Source organism: Pseudonaja textilis, chromosome 2 (assembly GCF_049901715.1).
Source record: "Pseudonaja textilis isolate UNSWEBS1 chromosome 2, rPseTex1.2, whole genome shotgun sequence".
Classification (NCBI taxonomy): domain Eukaryota; kingdom Metazoa; phylum Chordata; class Lepidosauria; order Squamata; family Elapidae; genus Pseudonaja; species Pseudonaja textilis.
The window spans coordinates 110,979,437-111,000,051 of record NC_141991.1 but is presented as its reverse complement, the minus strand read 5'-3'; the positions used below and the strand labels follow the sequence as shown (position 1 = coordinate 111,000,051).

The 20,615-nt window shown below is 42.0% G+C and overlaps 1 protein-coding gene across 2 annotated transcripts; it reads right to left on the bottom strand.

Moving 5' to 3' along the window:
• Positions 1-2,274: 2,274 nt before the first annotated feature.
• Positions 2,275-18,565, bottom strand: C1QTNF1 (C1q and TNF related 1). Of its 2 annotated transcripts, XM_026701809.2 has the most exons (4): positions 18,365-18,565; positions 13,811-13,952; positions 8,643-8,770; positions 2,275-3,681 (listed from the first exon to the last, which is right to left on the bottom strand). In XM_026701809.2, exons 2-4 carry the CDS (start codon positions 13,939-13,941, stop codon positions 3,131-3,133), a joined length of 810 nt encoding a protein of 269 aa, XP_026557594.2. In that variant the 5' UTR covers positions 13,942-13,952; positions 18,365-18,565; the 3' UTR covers positions 2,275-3,130. The 2 variants fall into 2 exon arrangements, with proteins under 2 accessions (XP_026557594.2, XP_087781064.1); XM_087924938.1 differs by lacking the exons at positions 13,811-13,952; positions 18,365-18,565 and adding an exon at positions 8,862-9,085.
• Positions 18,566-20,615: the final 2,050 nt, after the last annotated feature.

Genomic DNA, 20,615 nt, shown 5'->3' with positions numbered 1-20,615 from the left:
TTTATTACCTTTTTTTGCCACCATTGTTAAGTGAATCACTGAAATGGTTAAGTTAGTAACGTGGTTGTTAGGGGAATCTGGCTCCCCATTGACATTGCTTGTCAGAAGGTTGCAAAAGCAGGACAAATGACCACAGGACATTGCAATGGTCATAAACAGGAACCGGTTGCCAAGAATCTGAATTTTGATCACGCGACCACGGGAATGCTGCATTGGTCATGTGAAAAATCACATTTTTTCAGTGCCGTTGTAACTTTGAACAGTCACTAAATGAACTGTTGTAAGTTGAGGATTACCTGTACTGATGATCAGTGGCACAGATTAAGAATGACTAAAGGCCTTTCACCAAATGGTCACAAAACTGTATTTTCTTGATAGAAAACTTGATGTCCATTAGAAGAAGTAAGCTATTTCAGCAACAACAGTGAACAAAGGACTCAGCAAACTGGAACATGGTATCTAACTTTGAAGTGGGACTCAAACCAGTCATTTCAGCTTCTCTTTGTCCTACATCAGAGGTCTGCAACCTTAAACACTTTTGGACCTGTTCCCCACAGAAAACACCCGGAGCCAATAATTTAACAACTGGTGTGACTGAGTGGGCGTGGTCAACTCGATGTCACTCACTAACACTCAGTCACCTCCTGCAAATCTCCATCTCCCGCCATCACCCTTACCTTCTCAGGTCAGGTGAGGAGTGATGGGGAGGGGAGGGGCCAGTTGGTGGTGGGATCAGCTGACAGGGGGCCACAGCAGAGGGCCAAAAGAGCCACATGTGGCTCCAGAGCCACAAGTTGAAGACCCCTGTCCCACATCATCTCAGCCATTATAGTTCTGCTCATTAGTATTCCTCATGGTTTCCCAGGTCTTCCCACTCTCAATTTCTAAAAACTGTCTTCCAAAATGGGTGCTCCAAAGACCTGAGTTGCATGGTGTATTTGGAGACTGCATGAAGGCATAAGCCGAGCCTGTTCTATCTCAAAATATACTGTGCTGTTCCAATCCTTCAGCCAGCAGAAACATCCTATAATTTGTCTCTATAACATCACACTCAGAGAGACTCCAGATGGGGGAATGAATAGACTTCAAAAGAATGGAGAAAGAAAAAGAGAGGGTAATATTTTGGAATGGGTAACATCTGTGGAAAACTGTGGCACTGTCAGAAAAAAAACAAAATGCAAGCAGCAGAAGATGGGAAGCAGAACTGCCTGAAAAGACGGTGAGTGTGAGAACGGCACAAAAAAGATGGCGAAGTTGAAAGGCAGTTAAAGCATTAAAAAAATCCGTATGAAAAGAGAAACACTCTGACATGGGTATGTATGTACTTGGTGTAAAGCAGCTTCCACGTGGAATGGGGGCTGTAGTGCTTCTATGCCAACAAGCACCCTCTGCAAATCAGAATGGGCAAAGGAGGAGGCAAAAAAGTGACCGTTAAAAATGTAAATACCCAGCCACCCCCTAGCAGCACCTCCCTCTTCTCAACAACTCTGAATCGTTCACACTCATTGTGGCCCTGGCTCACCTGCCTCAATCCTTGGCCTAGGGACTTAAGAATGTGGAGTTCTTGCTGCCTTCCCAGGCGTACGAGCAGACAATCGTATTTCTCAGCCTGCGGGTTGAAAGTGGATCCGATCCATCCATGACCACCTTAAAGTCCTATGCCAGGACTCCCAAATAAAAAGAAAAACAGGAATTTGCTTCCACTTCCCAGGCCTCCCCAGCGCCAAAAGCGAGGAAAGATTCAATGCCACCATCATTATTGCCATCACTACTGTCATGATCATTGATCATTACATGGAAAGTGGGAAACTGCTGAAGATTCCTGCCTCTTTACGCCATGCATGGGGTCTGCATTGACTCGGCACAGCAGGAAACCTATAATTAAATTGACCTTCTGTGCAGCAGGGGACTAACATACTCTCTTAAGAGTACTAAACCCATTTATAGCAAGAGCCTGTTGTAACACCCAACAAGCAGTTTTAAAAAGTGTTACACAGTCAGATGCCTCTGACTAAAGCCAGGAATTCCATCTTAATTCTTCCCTGAAAACCAAGTCAAAATGACCATGGTGGGCAGTGCCCAAGAACTGTATTAGAGGGAATATGATTGCAACAGGAGGCGGAGGTAGTGGTTTGTCGAACTAGTGCTTTTTAGTGAGATGCTTTTTAATGCGTCCCCATTGGATGCAGATAAAGAGCAGCTTCTGAAAGAAAAAGTCAGCTAACAAGGCCTTCCAAAAGAAAGAAAAATGTAGCTTTTTCAACTAATGTTATACTGAATAATAACAAGCTTTTTATTATTAGGTGGCATTAACACAATGTCCAGCTAGGGGACAGAAGAAGGCTTAAGTGCATTGCAGAGAAGTCAAAGACCTAAAAGGTTAAATGAAAAAGGACAGAAGTCCATGGCGAAAAAGTGTTAAATCATATACATAGAGGGGATCATCTGAATGCTCAAAACACAAACGGTAGGGCTATCTAACACTGTCTCTCGGAGCACAGCAGAGTCTGCTGGAGAAGGTTTGGAAATTAATACTGGAGATTAAGGTCAATATGGACATGAATGAGAGGTAGTACAATTTCATAGCTGTGAGGGTGGAGATTCCACCAGGAAAGATGAAGTTCAATGCTGGTTATTAGAAAGACCAGAAGTCAGAGGGAGATAATGGATGTGTATCCTAGTACCACAGAAAGACCTCCAAGTATGGCAGACATACCAGGGCAACCATTAAATTATAATCTGGGAAGAGACGAGTGCTTTGATCAATGAAATTCAAGATAAAGTAGTAAGATTCAATCTCCAGTTTGGGATCCTCAAGATATGTTGGATTGCGTCTTTCCAAAGTCTCAAACCTAACTGGACTGAAAAATGTAGCTGGACAATACCAGTATTTTAGAAGTTCTAGCCCATCACATTAGGAGAGAACCAGGTAAGGCTGATGTAGAAGAAAAGCCATGTTTATCGAAAGAGAGATCCTAGTTTAGACTATCTCATCAAGGTCCGAGTTCTGTGGGTGCTTCCAGTGCAAGTGAGTGCCCCCCCCACCCCCAGCAGCGAGCAGTGCTAGAAATCAGCAAAAAAGGGGACAAGCCAAAGCTGATAGGAACAAGCTGTCCATCTGCTATCTGATTCAAGGCTCTGAGCTGGGCTTCACCAGATATCCGCTAAAGGTGACGTAGGTGTCATATTCGTCACTGAACACAGCATTGTCACGTTCACCCTTAAAGAGCCGAATCCAGATTTCATCCTGGTCCTGCAGCTCTATCATGAGGCTTTGGCTCTGCATGATGCTCCGATCACTAGCCTGTGCATATAAGATGGCTGCTTCTTTTGTGTTGTGCATGATGTGAAGGTAGGTCTCCTTCTGGTTCCACGTATGCACATTGAGACTGAAGAAATATATGCCTGGGACGTAGCAGTAGAACTTGCCCATAAACATATTGAAGTGTCCGTAGAGGTTCACAAACTCAGTGTCAAAGACGAGTATCTGGTAATAGTCATTGCTATGCAAGGGTTTCCGCCGACCCACCGAAAAGGCAGCGTAGTTGGTCTTGTAGCTCTCTCCGGGTGATCCCATGTTGCCCTTTTGCCCCTTGAAGCCCATCTCACCCTTCTTGCCTGCTGCGCCGGCTTTTCCCAACTTCCCTTGGAAGCCACGATCACCACGGTCCCCTTTCTCACCTGAGAAACAAAGATGTCATGACAGATCGCAGTTTCCTTCAGCTGGCCCTCCTCCCCCAGGATGTTTGGGAGTTTTACTCTGGCTAACTGAGGATTAAGGATACTAATGTCCAATCCATCTAGAGCAGGGGTCTCAAACTCACGGCCCACGGGCCAATTGCGGCCCGCAGGACGATATCCTGTGGCCCCCACCGTGATATGAAAGTATAATATTAGTGCGGCCCGCAGGGGGAATGGACCTCCGAAGGAAGTCCTGCCCGCCATTCCTTGTCCTGGCTTCTTCTCCACCCTGAACTTTAACAAGTCCAAGTACAGGTCCAGACTTACTGATGAACATCTTCAAGCCATACTGAGGGTCTCAAGTGCTTCCTCTCTCAAGCCAAATGTGGCTCAGATATGTGAGAGGAAGCGTTGTCAAGTCTCTGGCAGCAAGGAGTAAGCTGGAGAAGCCATGTTCTGAGGAACTGTTCATGATCTTCATTCAATGTTCCATTCATGTGTTCAGGACAGTTCATGTATTGGAAAAATCATTAACTGTTGATGACATTTGAGGATATTTTTTTAACAACATTTTTTGTGGAATCCCTTATGCGGCCCAGCCTCACCCAGACTCTGCCTCCAGCGGCCTCCAAGTAATTTGAGTTTGAGACCCCTGATCTAGAGGGTAGCAACTGGTGAAGGCATCTTTTAGGAACAATTGAAGAGAGACAACCACAAGGTTTTATGGGATCACCAAAATAAGAGAAAAAGATCTCATAAAAGTGTAATGCTTTCTGGTTTCAAACCCAGAAAGCAGAAAATGCCCTTAATAGGGAAAGTGTCCAAAACGCTTTGGACAATAAATATTGACCTGAATCTTATTTTTTCCCCTTGGCACTTTATAAGACTTCCTCTCTGCTATTTATATCTTATTTCTATTACTGTGGTGTAAAAAATGGCTGATTTGTTGGCTAAACATCTATTTATACATTTGAATACAACAAGGAGATAAATAAAAGAATCCATGCATCCCACTTGTGGCAGAAAACCCTGAACAGAAATGGCGCCAGTCAGTCCACTGCTATTCCTTGCTGGTTTACCATTTAATAAAACTACAGTATATACCATCTCCATTCCTGTGGCAGGGAAAAACCACTACATAATGTGATGTCCTTCCTGGCCTAGATTCCAGACAGATACATATGTGGTAAAATACTTTTTCCTGCATGGATGAAAGTATGTCTGCACTGCAATGCCTTCAGAACGATAAGGATTTTTTTTGGATATTAAATAGGTTTACTACTGAATTTTATGCTAAATCCGTTAAATATTAAATATGGAGCAATGGTTTCTGTTTTATCCATTAGATAAAAAGTGTAAGGTACACATGTGATCTGAACATGTAATCCGAAAATACATGTTCAAAAAATGTGAAAGTTTTCAGTTTTGAATTTAGGATGATCAAAAGACATGGATTGGAAGAAAAAGGGGAAAACTCTACAGTAAATATACAGTATACTCATAAGAGTAACTCAAGTGGAGAACCTCCGGCTCATAGGCCAGATGCAGCCTGCAGAGTCTCCCCATATGATTTGGTTGGCCTCTCTCCACTGCTCCCCAGTCCTGCTAGGAGCACTTATATTTGGTTTCAACTGAATGCTTTTCCCAAATGAATCTGCAGTCAGCAGGAAAGAGTAATTGCGGTTGCCAAGGGGGTGGAATTGTATTATGCATATATGAATGTTATAAACAATGTGTGAATCCCTGTGGGAGAGAATGAGAGAGTCCGATTGGAAAAACTTCCATTAATTCAGTTTAAAGAGTTTACCAAGCTTACTTGCAGTGTAAGGGGATGGGTGGTACAGATTTTTTGGATAAAGGTATGGATGTAGTTATTAACCCAGGCTTAACCCAATGAAATAGCTAACTTAAATGAAATAGCTAACTTTCAGTCTTGCTTAGCCTAATTTCATAGGCTTGTTTTATTTTTTTTAATTGTGGACTGAGACCCTGAAGGAGTAGCAGGATATAAATTGAAAGTTAAGTAGAGGAAATACAAAAATAGGTTACTGGTATACTGACAGAAGAAAAACTGTGTCGGGTGGGATGTGAATGAAAGATTGGTGGGGCTATGAAGGAGTGCATGAGCAAAGGTTTCTGCCTATTGCCACTGTTGTCCAACCCAATGTTGGTTTCTGGGATTTAATTTTCCTTTGAAATCTCAGATTCAGCAGTCCCGGGGCCTTTTCTGATGATACAATCTCTCCACCCTTTAGATCAGGCCATGTCCTAACGCAACCTCTGGTGTCCTAAGTCTGACTCAAGACTAAATTGTTGGTTTGGCCTCTGTTGAATGGATAAAATTATCATAACAGATCCTTCCAGCCAAGGAATTTACTTAACCCATACAACATCCCCCTAACCTAACTCTCTAGCTTCTGCAGAACCCAAAGTTTTGTCCAAAGACAGCCTCTCCATACTGTGGTTAAAACATGGGAGGGACAGGACTCCAGATGCAAATTCTCCATGGCTTCTGGAAGCCTATCCCATTTCCGTTCCAAACTGGCAGCTAAATGGTTCGGGTCAGATGGGCAGGGATTTCAAAGCATGACCTGACCTGCCGATGCCAACTAATAAGTTGTGATTGCTTCCATTATGAAGTGATGGAACTTAGAAATGTTAGGGCATATCCCAGAGCTCTCTGAAATTTATGCACTTTGAAATCCCCTCATGAATGAAGAGATGAGGCAACTGCAATATTGTTAGCTTATTTGCCCTCTGGCTGTGCACTCTGCTCCCTCCCCATCTGCTTCCATAGGCAGAATTGATGTGATAATCTAAGATAAAGTGCAGGGAGGCCACCCTATGGATGGAACAGATTCTGAAAACCAGGTGAAAATGGATGGAGAAATCCTCGCTATTTTGCCTCCTGATGTGGAGGAATTACAAGTATAGAACTGATTTTAACATGAGGCATTTTATGTCCTCTTCTGTCCTCTGTTCCAAAGTTGATCAAACAGCTGTATTCATTACCTCAGACTATAATGCTGCTGCTGAGTTAAATACCTTAAAGGGGATTCAGCGAATTAATGGGGATGCAGCTCGTCCATGCCTACCAGTCATGATAGCTCTATCACCTCCCTGATCAGAGCAGTTTCTCAACCCTGGAAAACCAGCTCATGGAGAACAGACATGGGAAAACCTCATTTGTGCAGGAACCAAAAGTATTGGATAGGAACAAAGTCCCAGCTCAATATGCCTTCGTTAGATCCAATACAGCTATATTTATGTTCTCATTTTTCTCAGCTGGTGTTTTAACTTCTCATAAAGCTCCAGGGCAATGTTATGCTGGGGACATCGTAGGACATGTAAATGATGTTCCCTCAGGCTGCCCCAACCAACTCACTGTACAACCTTGGGACAAATCTAAAAAACTGCCGTATACCAGGGTGAGGAGAGCCTAGTAACTACTTCCAGAGGACATGGCCACATACCCCTCCTATATCTCACTGTCCACAGAAGGCAACTCAAATATGCTTTTCCGTGCTTTGTTCTGTGTTTTTCTCTTATTCTGTCTCCAGTTGCTGTGTGTGGGAAAATAAAGGGAATACTGATGCACATGGGGGAGGCAGCCTGAAATTAGGTCTCCTGTATTGACAAACTGGAAACCCCAATTGGTTCTGCTGGCCTCCTGTCCATGATGATTTCTTCTATCCCTCAATCCTCTTTCGGCTACATGGGAGACCAGAACCCCAATTATTATAACCTCTTTTTTTTAGCCACCAGTGGATTGGTTGCTCTAGTGACGTCGCAGGGGTGTCAAACTGGCAGCCCATGGGCTGGATGCGTCACGCACAGGCCACGTCCACCCCAGCTCTGCAAATGGGGAAAATGTTGCAAAACATCACATGACGACAATGTGACATGGCAAGTTTGACACTCATGATCTAGTGAGTAACTAATCACTGGCTTAAGAGAGATTACTCAAAGTATTATTGAAAGTGTCTATGAAGATTCTCAGTCATCCAGGTCATGGCTGTCCCAAAGGTGCTTTTTCAAGAGACAGTCCAGTTGCCTCTTTAAAAAGCACCTTTGGGATATTATTGAAAGGACTCATTTTTTGTACTTCGGTAGTTTGGATGGTAGGGAATTGCTTAAGCACTTGCTCCTAATTTCTTTTCCTCATATAATTTTCTTAGAGTAATTTATAGCGTTCACATCAATCCCCTTCTCAAACTCCAATCCTTCAACAGCATTTATCCAACGGCTGCATTTTCATTGTTCAACCCTGAATGACCACTAGGGGCAACCAAGAGAGAAAAACCCTTTGATGCCATCTAGTGGTTGATATGTCAGTCAACTGGTTAACCTGTACTTTCAAGTAATTTTAAAAATCCAGTAAATAACATCACAGGAAAGAAATAGGGAGGAATGTATGGGGTAATCAGAGTGTTGTGCATATCCATTGAAGAAAGGTTTTCATATGATGGATGATGTTGGGCAAGCTTGGCTGTCAACCAGGAAAACAGCCTATCACAGTCCTTAGGAGTTGCCCATTAAAGCTTTATGGACAGCGGTCCCATAAGGGCATGTATAGGGGCAGCAAGATTTAGCACAGCCTGATTTCCTGCTGGCTCAGGGACAGGAGTACAGCAAAACAATTGTGTGGACGTGGCCTTGGCATTGGAGAAAGGTTAGTCAGAGGACATTGCCAATTTTAAGCCTTGGAATGACTAATAGCAGTTTTTTTCCAGGCTGACAAAACCAAAAAAGAAAAAGACTCAGATGAGGAATCTTAGGAGGACAAGCAGAACATCTCCAGTCCTACAGATCATGCATAAATGTGCATGATGCTCTAATATCCATGATAACTTTCATGCTGTCCACAGAGGTATTTTTGTGATGCATATTGCTCATGGATAAATGGATGGCTGAATCTCTTTCCCTAAATCGCACATTTTGAATGCAAAGCAGCCTCTTACCTTTCAGGATGGTCATGTTGATCTGAGGCACTGGGTAGTACATGGGATGTGTTGCAGGAGGATCACAGCAGCGAACACACTCTGACCTTCCTGGCTGCTTGCTGTGTCTCTGATAGCCATATTCAGTTCTGGGAGGCAAAAACAGCACAGACTGAGTGGTCAAAGGGCAAGAACTGGGAAAGGAGACTTGGCCCCTGAGTTTTACTTCTATAAGCCCACCTTATTCCCCGACAGCACTGTTTCAAAAAATATGAAAAGTTAAATGTAGTTGACAGAAATTATTGAGATTCCTGCATGAACAGTTTATGGGAAGCAAACTAGAGGTGGTATTCAGCAGGTTCTGACCAGCTCTGGAGAACTGGTTGAGGAAATTTTGAGTAGTTTGGAGAACTGGCAAATACTGGAGATTTTATAGTATCCTTCCCCTGCCACACCTACCAAGCCACGCCCACAGAACCGGTAGTAAACCGGTTTTTGATGCAGGATTGTGTGACTACAGCTTTTGAACTGTCATTTGAAAACTGGGATAGTTTTTTTTTATTACTCCAATTCGAGACAAGACCAGTTTTCAATTGACTTGATCAGTTTACAGTGAGGTTCAAAATCACATTTTATTCTTTTTCCATTATAGTTACTATGATTCCAGTCCCAAGCACTTACTTTATTATGACTGAAAAAAATAAATATGTGTATCCTGTAGACAAACTCTTCAGCTACTTCCAAAATAATATGTATGAGGATGCTATAGGATTGCCTAACAGAAACAAGGCTGCATGTCATTTTAACTGAACAAGAGAACCATTTTGGTGCAATGGTTAAAGTACTGGATAGAAACCAGGAGATGGGAGATCAAGTCCTCACTTAGGCATGGAAACTGGATGGGTGACTTCCGGTCAGTTGTTCTCTCTCTCAGCCCAACTCACCAAACAGGGTTATTGATGGGAAAATAGAAGGCAGGAACATTATGCTGGCTATCTTGAGTTGTACAAAATAAAGACAGAATAAAATGATAATAAAGATTGCCACAATGGGCCTTGTTGTAGCTGTATTTTAATACATTTAGCAATAATAAAAACTAGCTGGATATATATTTAAGCATGAGAAACAAAAACAAAAAACCCTTCCCATCATTTTCCTCTTCATTTTTTTTATAAAAGAAACAACACAATCTATTAAGGATGAGAAAAACTGAACAAGTGGACAAAAAGAAAAACAAAGGAGGATTGTAAATTAAAGACATCAACATATCTCCTCCTTCCAATAAATCTGTGATCTATAGCAGTGGTTCTTAACCTTTTTGAAAGAATCGCCCCCTTGAGCCACTGAGGAAGTTATCATCACCCCAACCGCCTCCCCCAACATAACCTGTCAATCACAACACAGGGAAATAATTCTTCAATTTATGCAAACACGTTTTTTGTTTTCTTTAAAATTGTCATCAGGACATATTGATGCAAATAATTTATTTCCAGTCTTTTCCCCATATCTCAACTGTGTGGAAAATTCTGATGCCACTCATCACTTTACTCCCAAACTTCGTGATACAAGTATTTCATTATTATCTTATTTATTCAAGACACTTAAATGCAATGATCACTGCAAACAAAATTCAATTGCAAGAAAATGAAATGCCTGAAAAAAAACAGTAACATTTAATGATTTAATTACAAATGAATTTTAAGACGCAAAAAGACATATAAAAAGGGCATAAGAACAAACCGCAATGCAGGAACTAAGAATTTCAAGACAAAAACTCCGAAAAAGGGTTAAAAAGACACAAAGAAAAATTTTACGGAACATTTTAAAACACAGTTCAATCCACTGATAGCGAGTGATCTGATGTTTTTGTACGACAGATATACAGCTGTTCACTGTACAAAAAAAGTCTCAAAAGTGTCCCCAAAACTTCTTGCTCCATCGCCCCCATGTCGCCCCCTTCCCTTCCTTTATCCCCTTGTCGCCCCTTTTCGTTCCATCGCCCCCCTGAAAAACAAAATCGCCCCCTGGGGGTTGATATCGCCCAGGTTAAGAACCACTGATCTATAGTAACTTCACCACAGAAATTCACCTACCTACCTTTTTTTCACTAATGACCTTTAGGGAAACTTAGCCCTTCCTATAGAAATACAACAGGTTGCTACCATGACTATCCATTTCGCCAATTCTCTGTTCTATACATTTTGCTGCAGGGTGAAAACCAGGATGTGGCATTAGAAATCAATGGCCTGGGATAAGACACGGTCAGTGACATGAACCAATGTCTACAATGGGCTTTGCCAGGCTTTTCAGTTGTTGTGGAAAACAACAAGTGAAGAAAGGCTCTGAATACATCTACATATTGTATGAACTAGCTGAGGAGGATAGCTGAAACATTATTTGTTAGATGAATATCTGACCTTTCTTCTAAGGTATTCTTTAATTTCCCCCAACAATCCTGTGAAGTAGAAAAAGAGTCAGTAGTTCCAGAGTTATCCAGCGAGACAGACTTGAATGTGGGTCTTCCCATAGTCCAAAACCTTCACCTCTACACTCCTTCACATTGCACGGGCTTGCAAAGCAGAGATTTGGTGAGAACTGGTGAAACTCTTGACAGGGGTGATTTGGGAATGGGGAAGGGAGAATAGTCAGACCATTAGTATGGCTGGGTTCCCTCCTCATCCCAGGAGATCTTATGAAGATGTGCATTGTGATAGAATAGACACATTATACTGTATATATTATAACAATCAAACAAAGATTTTCTAGCTCTCAGTTCCTACCCAGATTCATTAAAAATGAAATAGAATAGACATTTTATGGAGATGGGAGTAGAAACAAATCATTGATTGGCCAGACTGAAAAGACCAAGAGCAATCTAAATCCTTGGGCATGAAGAAAAATTGCCAGCCACTGTGGAAGAGAAAGCTGCACCCAATGACTGTAGGGGACTACGAAATCTGAATTTACTCTGCAACCATGAAGGCTGATGCTACCCATCTAATTATACATTTGTTGGAGAAAAAAAATCATGCCCTTCAGCTACTTCAATTTAAAAGATGCCGTACCTTTTTTTCTCATAACTTTTAGCAGGTGATTGCTGGCTTGTGCTCCTTCAGGGGAACAACCTTTGGCCGAAAGCAGGAATAGGAGATCAATTTGCCAAGACACCAGGCAAATTTTTTTTTCAAAGAACTAGATAGGATCTCCTCCCAGTTCCTGTAATTAGCACTATAACTTGGGGTGGGGGTGGGGGCAGTTTGGCATGATCTAGAATCTGAACTCCATTATTACAAAGCATCATTCCAACCCTTTGCCAGCAGATGATGGTAGCCAGAAAGACAGAAAAAGTAGGGAAGGGGTTCCAATATGAAAGATACTGAGGGCTCAGGGACCACTATTTTCAATCTCCTGGGTACTACAGCATGATGTGTAACGATCTTATTGGCAGAGTTGCCACTCAAATATTGATGAGTTAATTCTTACTTTATTATATATCTATATTAATAGAATATTGGAAGTTTGAAGGTCAACTTCCTGCAACTATTTTAGACTGCCTAATCAGTTGCTAAATTTCTTTCTCTGACTCTTAAGCTGCTGGGGGCTCCTGCTTCTGAGGGATCCTTGGTGTTCTCTGAGTTTGCTTGTTTTCTTGCAGACGTTTCATTATCCTAACTAGGTAACATAATCAATGCTCTTGCTTCTTTTGATTGATTGTTTCTCAGGTAGCATCTCTTCCCTTATTCCCCAAGATCACAAATTCTTGGATGGGTGACCTTTGGGAACAAGGGGAAGAACAGACCACAATGGATATAATAGACCACAGAAGATTACAGGAAGAAGAGTTAAAATGCCTAAATAAATCTAGTGTTCATCTATATACTACTAAAATTTATATGCCTGTTGGTTGGTTGAAATGGTGCATCAGAGGGCAACATTTTTTCATTCAACATACTTCAAAGGCATCCAAAATTCAGGAACCATTACTCCTGTGGGATTGAAATTTAGCAAAGTTGTGGCCGTTTCAGCACCACTATGCCTTCCAACTACACTTCCTAGAAACTTTAGTTTTCCCAAGGGAAGACAGAAAGGGTGTATTTCAGCCCCTTTCCTGCCTCCCCATAGCCCCTGCACCCAATTGACTGACAGCAAGACCGATCAGGTGTGTGGCAATTGGCTGGTTTGGAACAAAGACTACAATTTGAAATCTCTTAACAGTGGTGGCTGGTGAGGGAAGGCTAGGAAGTGACTGGGGTGCCTGCTAGAGAGGCAGGGCCGATTGGGCGGCATTGGAAGTGCCCTCTTCCTCCCTGGAAGGAGCGAGCCCTTGGAGACACACTGGGATGGAGAGCGTAAGTAGTTTCCCTTTGTTCCTCCTCTCCTCCAGCAAAGTGGCAGGCAGTTCCACAGATCAGCCAAGGAAGAGTGATCTCCAATGCTGTGGCTGCCACAGGCAAAGTCAATGGGGAAGCAGGTAGGGCTTTGGAAGCTGCTCTCACTACCACTGCTTTTTTCCCACCCACCATCATTCCTGTTTGTTTAGGTAAAGGGAATAGATCTGAAAGGGTGACCTAGTGGGTCATGGGTTGTCTAATTATTTCTATTCCTCTCTGTTCAGAGGTGTGAACAGGAAGCCAAAGAAATTCAGCAGGAGATCATTTTTCCTTTCTGATCAGGTAAGATGAAGACTGGATGGAGGCTGGGCAGTGAAGGAGTTTATTATGGGTGGGTGCTAGCATAAAATATACATGGCCGTTTCCAGTACAGAGATGCCTAGAGAATGCTCACTCTGATTAAACAGGATCCTTAATTGTGTGCCTATGATTCAACCATTAAGGGTTTTTTTGCAGTCATTTGCACCTCCTCCAGAGCCATTTGTACCCAGCAGCCTCTGGCTTAATTTAAAGTGGGACAGAGTGAGTTAATTGTGCATAAACTGCACACTGAAGATGCACATTAATGAAGTTAATTGGGCATTGAAGTACAACCATGAAGTGTTTTCTTCAACTGTCAGCAGTTCTGGTTAAAAGTTTCACAGTTCTGAACAGCTGCCCAGATATGTGGTCTGTTTAAACACAGTCCCTTGAGATCAGCTTCCACTACTCAAGAGAAACAGGTGCATGTGTGCGTGTGTGTGTGCGTGTGTGTGTGTGTGTTATTTATGGCATATTGGTTTTACTGTAATGACTCACCTAGATGTCTGATCCCAGAGTGGTGGCCGTGTGGGCATTCCGGGCTTCTCTTCCGCCTCTCTCTCGGTTCCAGAAGCCTGAAATAGTAGGCACATAAGCCAAAACGTACTGTGTACCAATGGTCCCTTCATGGCGTTGTGTCCTGTTGGAGAAAGCAGGCTGATAAAACTGCTGGAGATGCTCAAGAGGCAGGAAATTAACCTGCTTGCTCCCCATTCATTTCTACCAATTCTCTGCCGATGCATAGGAAATAGAGCCTCCCTAACACTGCAATATTCAATGAAAAGCACTAGAAATACCAGTTGCGAGGCTTTGTTTGTATTGGGGCACTCAAAAGATAAGATGACACTCTTGTTATTGTACTATCCCAAATTTTATGATCATCACAAGGGCTGGTGGTGGAATTCCCTGGGCTTGTGATGCTGGGGGTTTTTAATCTGCCTTCTTCAAAGGCAAAGCCAGAGATAGTCTAGTAATTCATGGCTATCGTGAGAAAGTCCCAGGTAAAGAAGAAGGAGGACCTATATGATCACTTTAGGTGTCTAACAGAAGCATTCAGTTTCCAAAAGCTAGTTAGGGAGTTTCCTGAGATTCTGGTTGGCAGTCCTGCTGAGGCTTTAGTCGCCTGCTAGTATGAGGCAGGTAAAAGCCTTGGACAAGATTGTGCCTAAGGAGGAATTCCTTAATTTACTGAAGAGTTCTGGGAGATGAACTGGTTTAGAGGAAGCCTACAGAATTACTGGCAGAAGACTGAGTGAATCTAAACATACATGGATAGCAACCCACATTCAAGTGCCGTAGTGCCATAGTAAAAGCATCAAGGCATATTTATTTCTCTGCTTGTCTTATCATCCAGCATCCACTTTCAAAATAATATGGACTCTTTTAGAGAAAGGTTATTAGAAGAATGACCTAAGCCCCAGAGCTCACTATAACAGCATTGCCAAAAAAGCATTAAGGGTTGTAAATCTAATCTTACAAAGCTTCTCCTCCAGAAATATCGAATTGCTAACTAGAGCATGCAAAACTTTTGCCAGACCAATACTTGAATTCAGCTCATCAGTCTGGAATCTTCACTGCATATCAGACATTAATACAATCGAGCAAGTCCAGAAGTATTTCACGAGAAGAGTACTACACTCCTCTGTTCGCAACAGAATACCCTTTATCACCAGGCTTGAAATTTTGGGCTTGGACAACCTTGAACAACCTTGAACTACACCGCCTACAGTTAGACTTAAGCGTAGCACACAAAATTATCTGCTACAATGTCCTACCAGTCAATGACTACTTCAGCTTCAACCACAACAATACAAGAGCACACAACAGATACAAACTCAATGTAAACCGCTTCTAGCTTGATTGCAGAAAGTATGACTTCAGCAAGAGTGGTCAATGCCTGCAATGCACTGCCTGACTCTGTTGTTACATCCTCTAACCCCCACTCCTTTAACCTCAAACTAACCACTACTGACCTCACCCCATTCCTAAGAGGTCTGTAAGGGGCGTGCATAAGTCTACCATTGTGCCTCCCGTCCCTGTCCTATTGTCCCCATTTATTCGTATCTATTTCCTGTATTCTTATTTATGTTTATACTTATATCTATTACCTTGTAAGCAATTGACAAATCAAATAAATAAATCAAATAAACATCTGCAAAAACACTGTGAGGAATTTTTTAAAGATTTCTGCTGGACAAAACCAGTCTGAGGGCTTAAGTGTCAGCTGGGCAACTCCTCCCGAAGTAAGACTATGTCCTGTGAGGTTCTCTAGAATAAGTTTAAATCTACTGGTATAGAGAAAGCAGACAAGATTCTCTATGGTATCAACTTTGCCTTTTAATCTGGATCCCTATTTTTCCTAGTTGGGAACGCTTCTAAACTGGTGGCAGGAGGCTGGGTCAGTGTGGTGGTGAAAGCAAAATTTTCGAAAAGAAATATTACTAGCTGCTTGAAAGAACTGGTGATAGAGCTTCTTTTCAAGAAACGATCAAGTAATACTACATAACAATAATTGAGTCTCCAACCTTCCTTTCATGGATAAAGTTGCTGAGAAGGGCAGTAGGAAAAATAAACTGAGGGTCATTGTGGTTAAAATATGACTGGGATGGGAGAGAGGGATGGTTCAATCACTTCCCCATCATCCATTCTTTTCATGCTTCCTAAATAATTTTCCTACAAAATGAGAAAAAAAGACTCCAGAGAAGATTGAGATGGGTACGTTTCTCCCACACATTATTCTGCTCTAAAAATCTGATGGAAAAACTTCATCTGAGACATTTCAATGCAATAATAAACTTCACTCCTTCTTAATTGCCTTTCATCCAAGTCTTTCAAGGCAAAATACACAGTGATGTACATAGCAGTTACAAATGTGAAAGCTCACCCACCCTTAGTCTGTAATAAACCAAGAGAAAATAGTTCCCCCCAAAATTGATCATATTTCCTAAAATCTGTGGTTTTTTCAAAGGCCCCAAGAAATACAGAATAACAGAGTTGGAAGGGAACTTGGAGGTCTTCTAGTCCAACTCACTGTTCAGCTAGGACACCCTATACCATTTCAGACAAATGGTTGTCCAATCTCTTCTTTAAAAAATCTCCAGTGATAGAGCAGCCACAACTTCTGGAGGCAATTCCACTGATCACTGACAAGACATTCCTCCTTAGTTCTAGGTTGGATTTCTCCTTGGTAAGTTTCATACTTCTTGTCCTGCCTTCAAGTGCTTTGGAGAATAGGTTGACACACCCCTCCCTTCCTTGTGACATCCCCTTAGATATTGGAACACTGGCGTCATGTCACTCCTAGTCCTTATTTTTATTAAACTAGACATATCCAATTCCTGCAACCATTCTTTATATGTTTTAGCCTCCAATCCCCTGATCATCTTTGTTGCTTTTCTTTACACTCTTTCTAGAGTCTCAGCATCTTTTTTATACCACATAGCTGGCTCAAGATCTGGATCTACAAGATTCTCATGGAAATAGTGGTATCTCTTATGGAAAAGAATGAGATGGCATGTTGTCAAAAAAACACAACTATAGTCCACTGCAAATAGAAGTCACACTTTTACAGGGTACATTAAGGCAACACCCATGCAAGCTCAGTCATACTTCATTCATCAAGTATATGAATGTGTAAATATTCTCGTATTGATTAAGGAACATACAACTATCAGTACAATGCTTCCTAGTGTATTTTACTGTGAACTTCAAAGAAGCAAAGAGTAGGTTCCCAGGAAGTTAGTTCACATTGGTTTCAACAGGGAGGCTGGACCAGCACATATTAATTGGCGCAAACTGAAAAACATCTGCATATAGACTTACAAATTTCCATATACGGTAGCATCCTACACAGAGTAGGGACCTGTTACTTAGTAGCTTCTCCAAATTTCTCTTTCTTTGGACCGAACTCCAGCATTATGAGATGTGCTATAGAAACCTTTTCGCGTGGCAAATGTTAAATGACAATGGTTATACTGAAAAAGAGCACTTGTTTTACTATCTTTCATAATTAATGGGATTATATTTAACTTTCATGGCACTTTCCCAAAGCCACTTGTCCCAAAGCCTTGGAATGGTGAAAACAAGAAATGTGAATACATATACTATTTCTATAACCCCTTCTGCCCTCAAAATTTCCCCCAAAACATATGCAAGCAGTATTGCAGAAAATGTAACATCTGATTGATCCTGGAAAAAGAGAAAACGATTCCCATAAATAGATGCTTGTCAAATAGCTGCTGTCCATTAAAAAGATCTGTATACATGCAGAGAGAGAGAGAGAGAGACAGGACGGGACAGGACAGCACAGAACAGGCCAGACCAACGTTGACTGGCATGGAGAGGAGTCCAGAAGTGCATACAAAGATGTGTTCTCAGGCTGCGTTTGTTTTTTCCGGTTCACTCTGGCAACCTGCCATCTCCCAAGGGCAGCCAGTAGTGCCTGGCAATATAAAGTCATCATAGCCTGCAAGAAAAATCTTCTCAGCCTTAGAAACTCACTTTGGCAAACACAGAAAGGACATTGGGGTGAAGGAGCTAAGTTTCAGGAACTGTGTTGATAGGCATCAAACTCAAAGGGACAATGACTGTATCCCTTCCCCACGCCAGGGCAATGATGCATCCATGACTACTGCCCCAGCTGGTTCTCAGTTGACAATTCCTCAAAAGCAGAATTTGTATAAAACTAGAGGACGAGGCTTGTCTGCTGTAAATAGGAACCTTGACTAACTCTGTGCATCTACCTTAGATAGAGATCTCTGACCAACGAAGTATTTAGTACAATGGAAAGAGAGAAAAGCAACCCATCTGTAACTGTAATAGAACCCAGGCGCTCCAGGAAGATCCCGGGCCATTCCTACCCTCTGGAACATTTAAAGCATTACTGCCCAAGCTCCGCAGTGCATTCTGGAAGAAGAACCCTCAAACAAGACTCCAGAAAGACTTGGTCACTCATCTCCCCCCTGTTCAGATCAACGCCTGTCCCTTTGCTTGCATGGTTTCAAACAGCTCTAAGTACCTACCCTTGGCACTGTCCAACTTGCTGCCACCTACCTTGGGGACAGGATGATAGGCTGCCACAGCCACTGCTTGTGTTTGTCTTTGGACGTCTACAGCATCCCCCTCCACGTAAATACTTCCCCTCCCTGTGAGAAGGCGAGCCCAGCAGTTCTGCCTATAGTCTTCAGATCTCAGGCGCCAAGCAGAAAAGACGCTTTCTGGAAAACAGAGAGAGAGAGAGAGAAAGGGAAAGAAAGGGGCAGACACTGCACGCCGCCAGCCCTCCTCCCTCAGTTGTGAGCACAGCTGCCATTAACCATATGTATGCCCAGCACCCACAGTTGAGAGAAAAAAGACAGGTTTCCTCTGCCAGAAAGTATCTCCAGATGTTAGGGATCCAGAGCCAAGAAGTGAAACATGGAAAGAAAGGAAAGATAGTGTCACTGTTTACAAGAGTGGGGAAAAGGCATTTCTGAAGCCAAGGAATCAGCTACTCTGATTCCTTTAGTGCTGTCTCTCTATATTACTACATAATCATTACTTTTCCCTGTTTTTTTTTAAATGTGTCTGGCTTATTTGCTACAAGCAGCAGCATGTAAGTGGAGATAAGCAATATGCATTTCTACCAAGTAGATCCCTAGCATGATCTCTGTGTGCTTCAAGCTGCCAGCTCACAACTATTTCTCCTTTCTCTTCTGTTGGTCCCAAATTTGCTTCTTTACATACTGAATATAAATGGCAAGTCAGTGACCGATAAAAATCCGCTGAATAATAAATTTGTACATCATGATGCGGTTGGAAACTTAGTTTTTATTTTGTCCCTGTGTGAGTTTTTCTTCTTCTGACTAATTAACTTTAGACAGCCTATGCTTTCTTAGTCTCAGGGACCATATAAATTATCCTAAAACTAATATTTATAGGTAATTTAGTTGAAAGACTTTGTTCAAAAGGATAAAGAGCCATGAAAGTTCAGAGACATGGTAGGAAATAGAGAGGCATCACATCAGTTCTGCTGAGATATCAGCCAGCTCCTTGACTTGTTCTCATTCCAGCTGGTCATAATTGAGACTCCTGGATGGTTTTATGAACTGTTGGCCTGGGCTTGGTTGTTTTGTTTTCCCTCCCCAGCCTTTTTTTCTTTTGGTGTCATGACTTTCATATTGTAAGCCTGAAGGAACACTTTATTTTATAAATCATATGCAGGGAACTCTGGGAGTCTTTACTGTAGACATGAAGTCTGCAGAGGGAATATGAGACGTAAGTCAGAAAATGTACCGGGAACCAAAATTAGGATAATATAGAAAAACAGAATGCCAGAATCTGGTGGGAGGCTCATGTTTGCTGTCCTTGGATCTGCCAGGGAAAACATAAAAAAGCAAGGAGTCCTCTGCAAGCAGGCAGCCTCCACTAACCCAGTCTGAGAGAAGGAAAGGAAGCAAACAACCTCCCAATTGCTTCCTTTTGGTCTTGGGCACAAATATACAAGAAAGAGGAAACGAAGCTAGGAGTACATTAAGCCAGCATCTTCCTCACCCAGTCCTCATTTCCTCACCTTGTTCTCATATCCAAGGGCTCAGCTCCTGCTGAATAAAGATACTTTTAGGCATAGCTTCTCTAAGCCTGGTTATTTCCTTCAACCTCCACCCACCCCCCAAAATAGGAGCATTAAAAAAATGCTTTATACTACCTCTGAGCTACTTAGTCCAGCATTGCCTATTCAGGTAGTGATGGTTTTAGCTGGTATCAGGAATTTTCCCTTGTCACCTTATCTACTATCAGGCTTCTTCTAAGACAGTGTTTCTTAAAGGCGTGGTCCTAGGAGCTCTGGGGAACCTCCAAGACCCTCTCATGGGTCTACAAAATCAAATTATTTGCCAACCGAAGTTGAAACATAATAGAATATTAAAATCCAATCACGTAACTGTAGCAGTGAATGCATTAATTTTAAGTTTCAGTAAGGTAAATATTGATAAATATATCAAAAGTTCCATGATTTTTAAAAGTGGGAGCAAGTCCTGAGAGAAAAAATTGTTCAAAAATACTGCTGTAAAAAATGTGCCCCATGATTATTTTTCACATCTCACTATTTGTTATTATATCAATCACTTTTTACAGAACAGAAATTCATTTTCTGTTTGTTAAGGAACCTCTGATGATCTAAGCAAGGAAGACTTGCTAAAGTCCCATTGACCTACCTATTTTTTTTCATTGTTCCTTTACCAGCCAAGAAATGCACTGCACCGTTCATTAATGCGCAGAACTAATGTTATCAATAGAAATCCACATTTCTATTTTGAGTAACAGA

Bases quoted from the DNA above. Each gene is read 5' to 3' on its own strand.
- C1QTNF1 (XM_026701809.2), bottom strand. From the start codon at position 13,941: ATGAAGGGACCATTGGTACACAGTACGTTTTGGCTTATGTGCCTACTA. The intron at 8,771-13,810 runs GTGAGTCATTAC...TTTGCCTCCCAG, and splicing joins CTCTGGGATCAGACATCTAG to AACTGAATATGGCTATCAGA. The intron at 3,682-8,642 runs GTAAGAGGCTGC...TTTGTTTCTCAG, and splicing joins CAACATGACCATCCTGAAAG to GTGAGAAAGGGGACCGTGGT.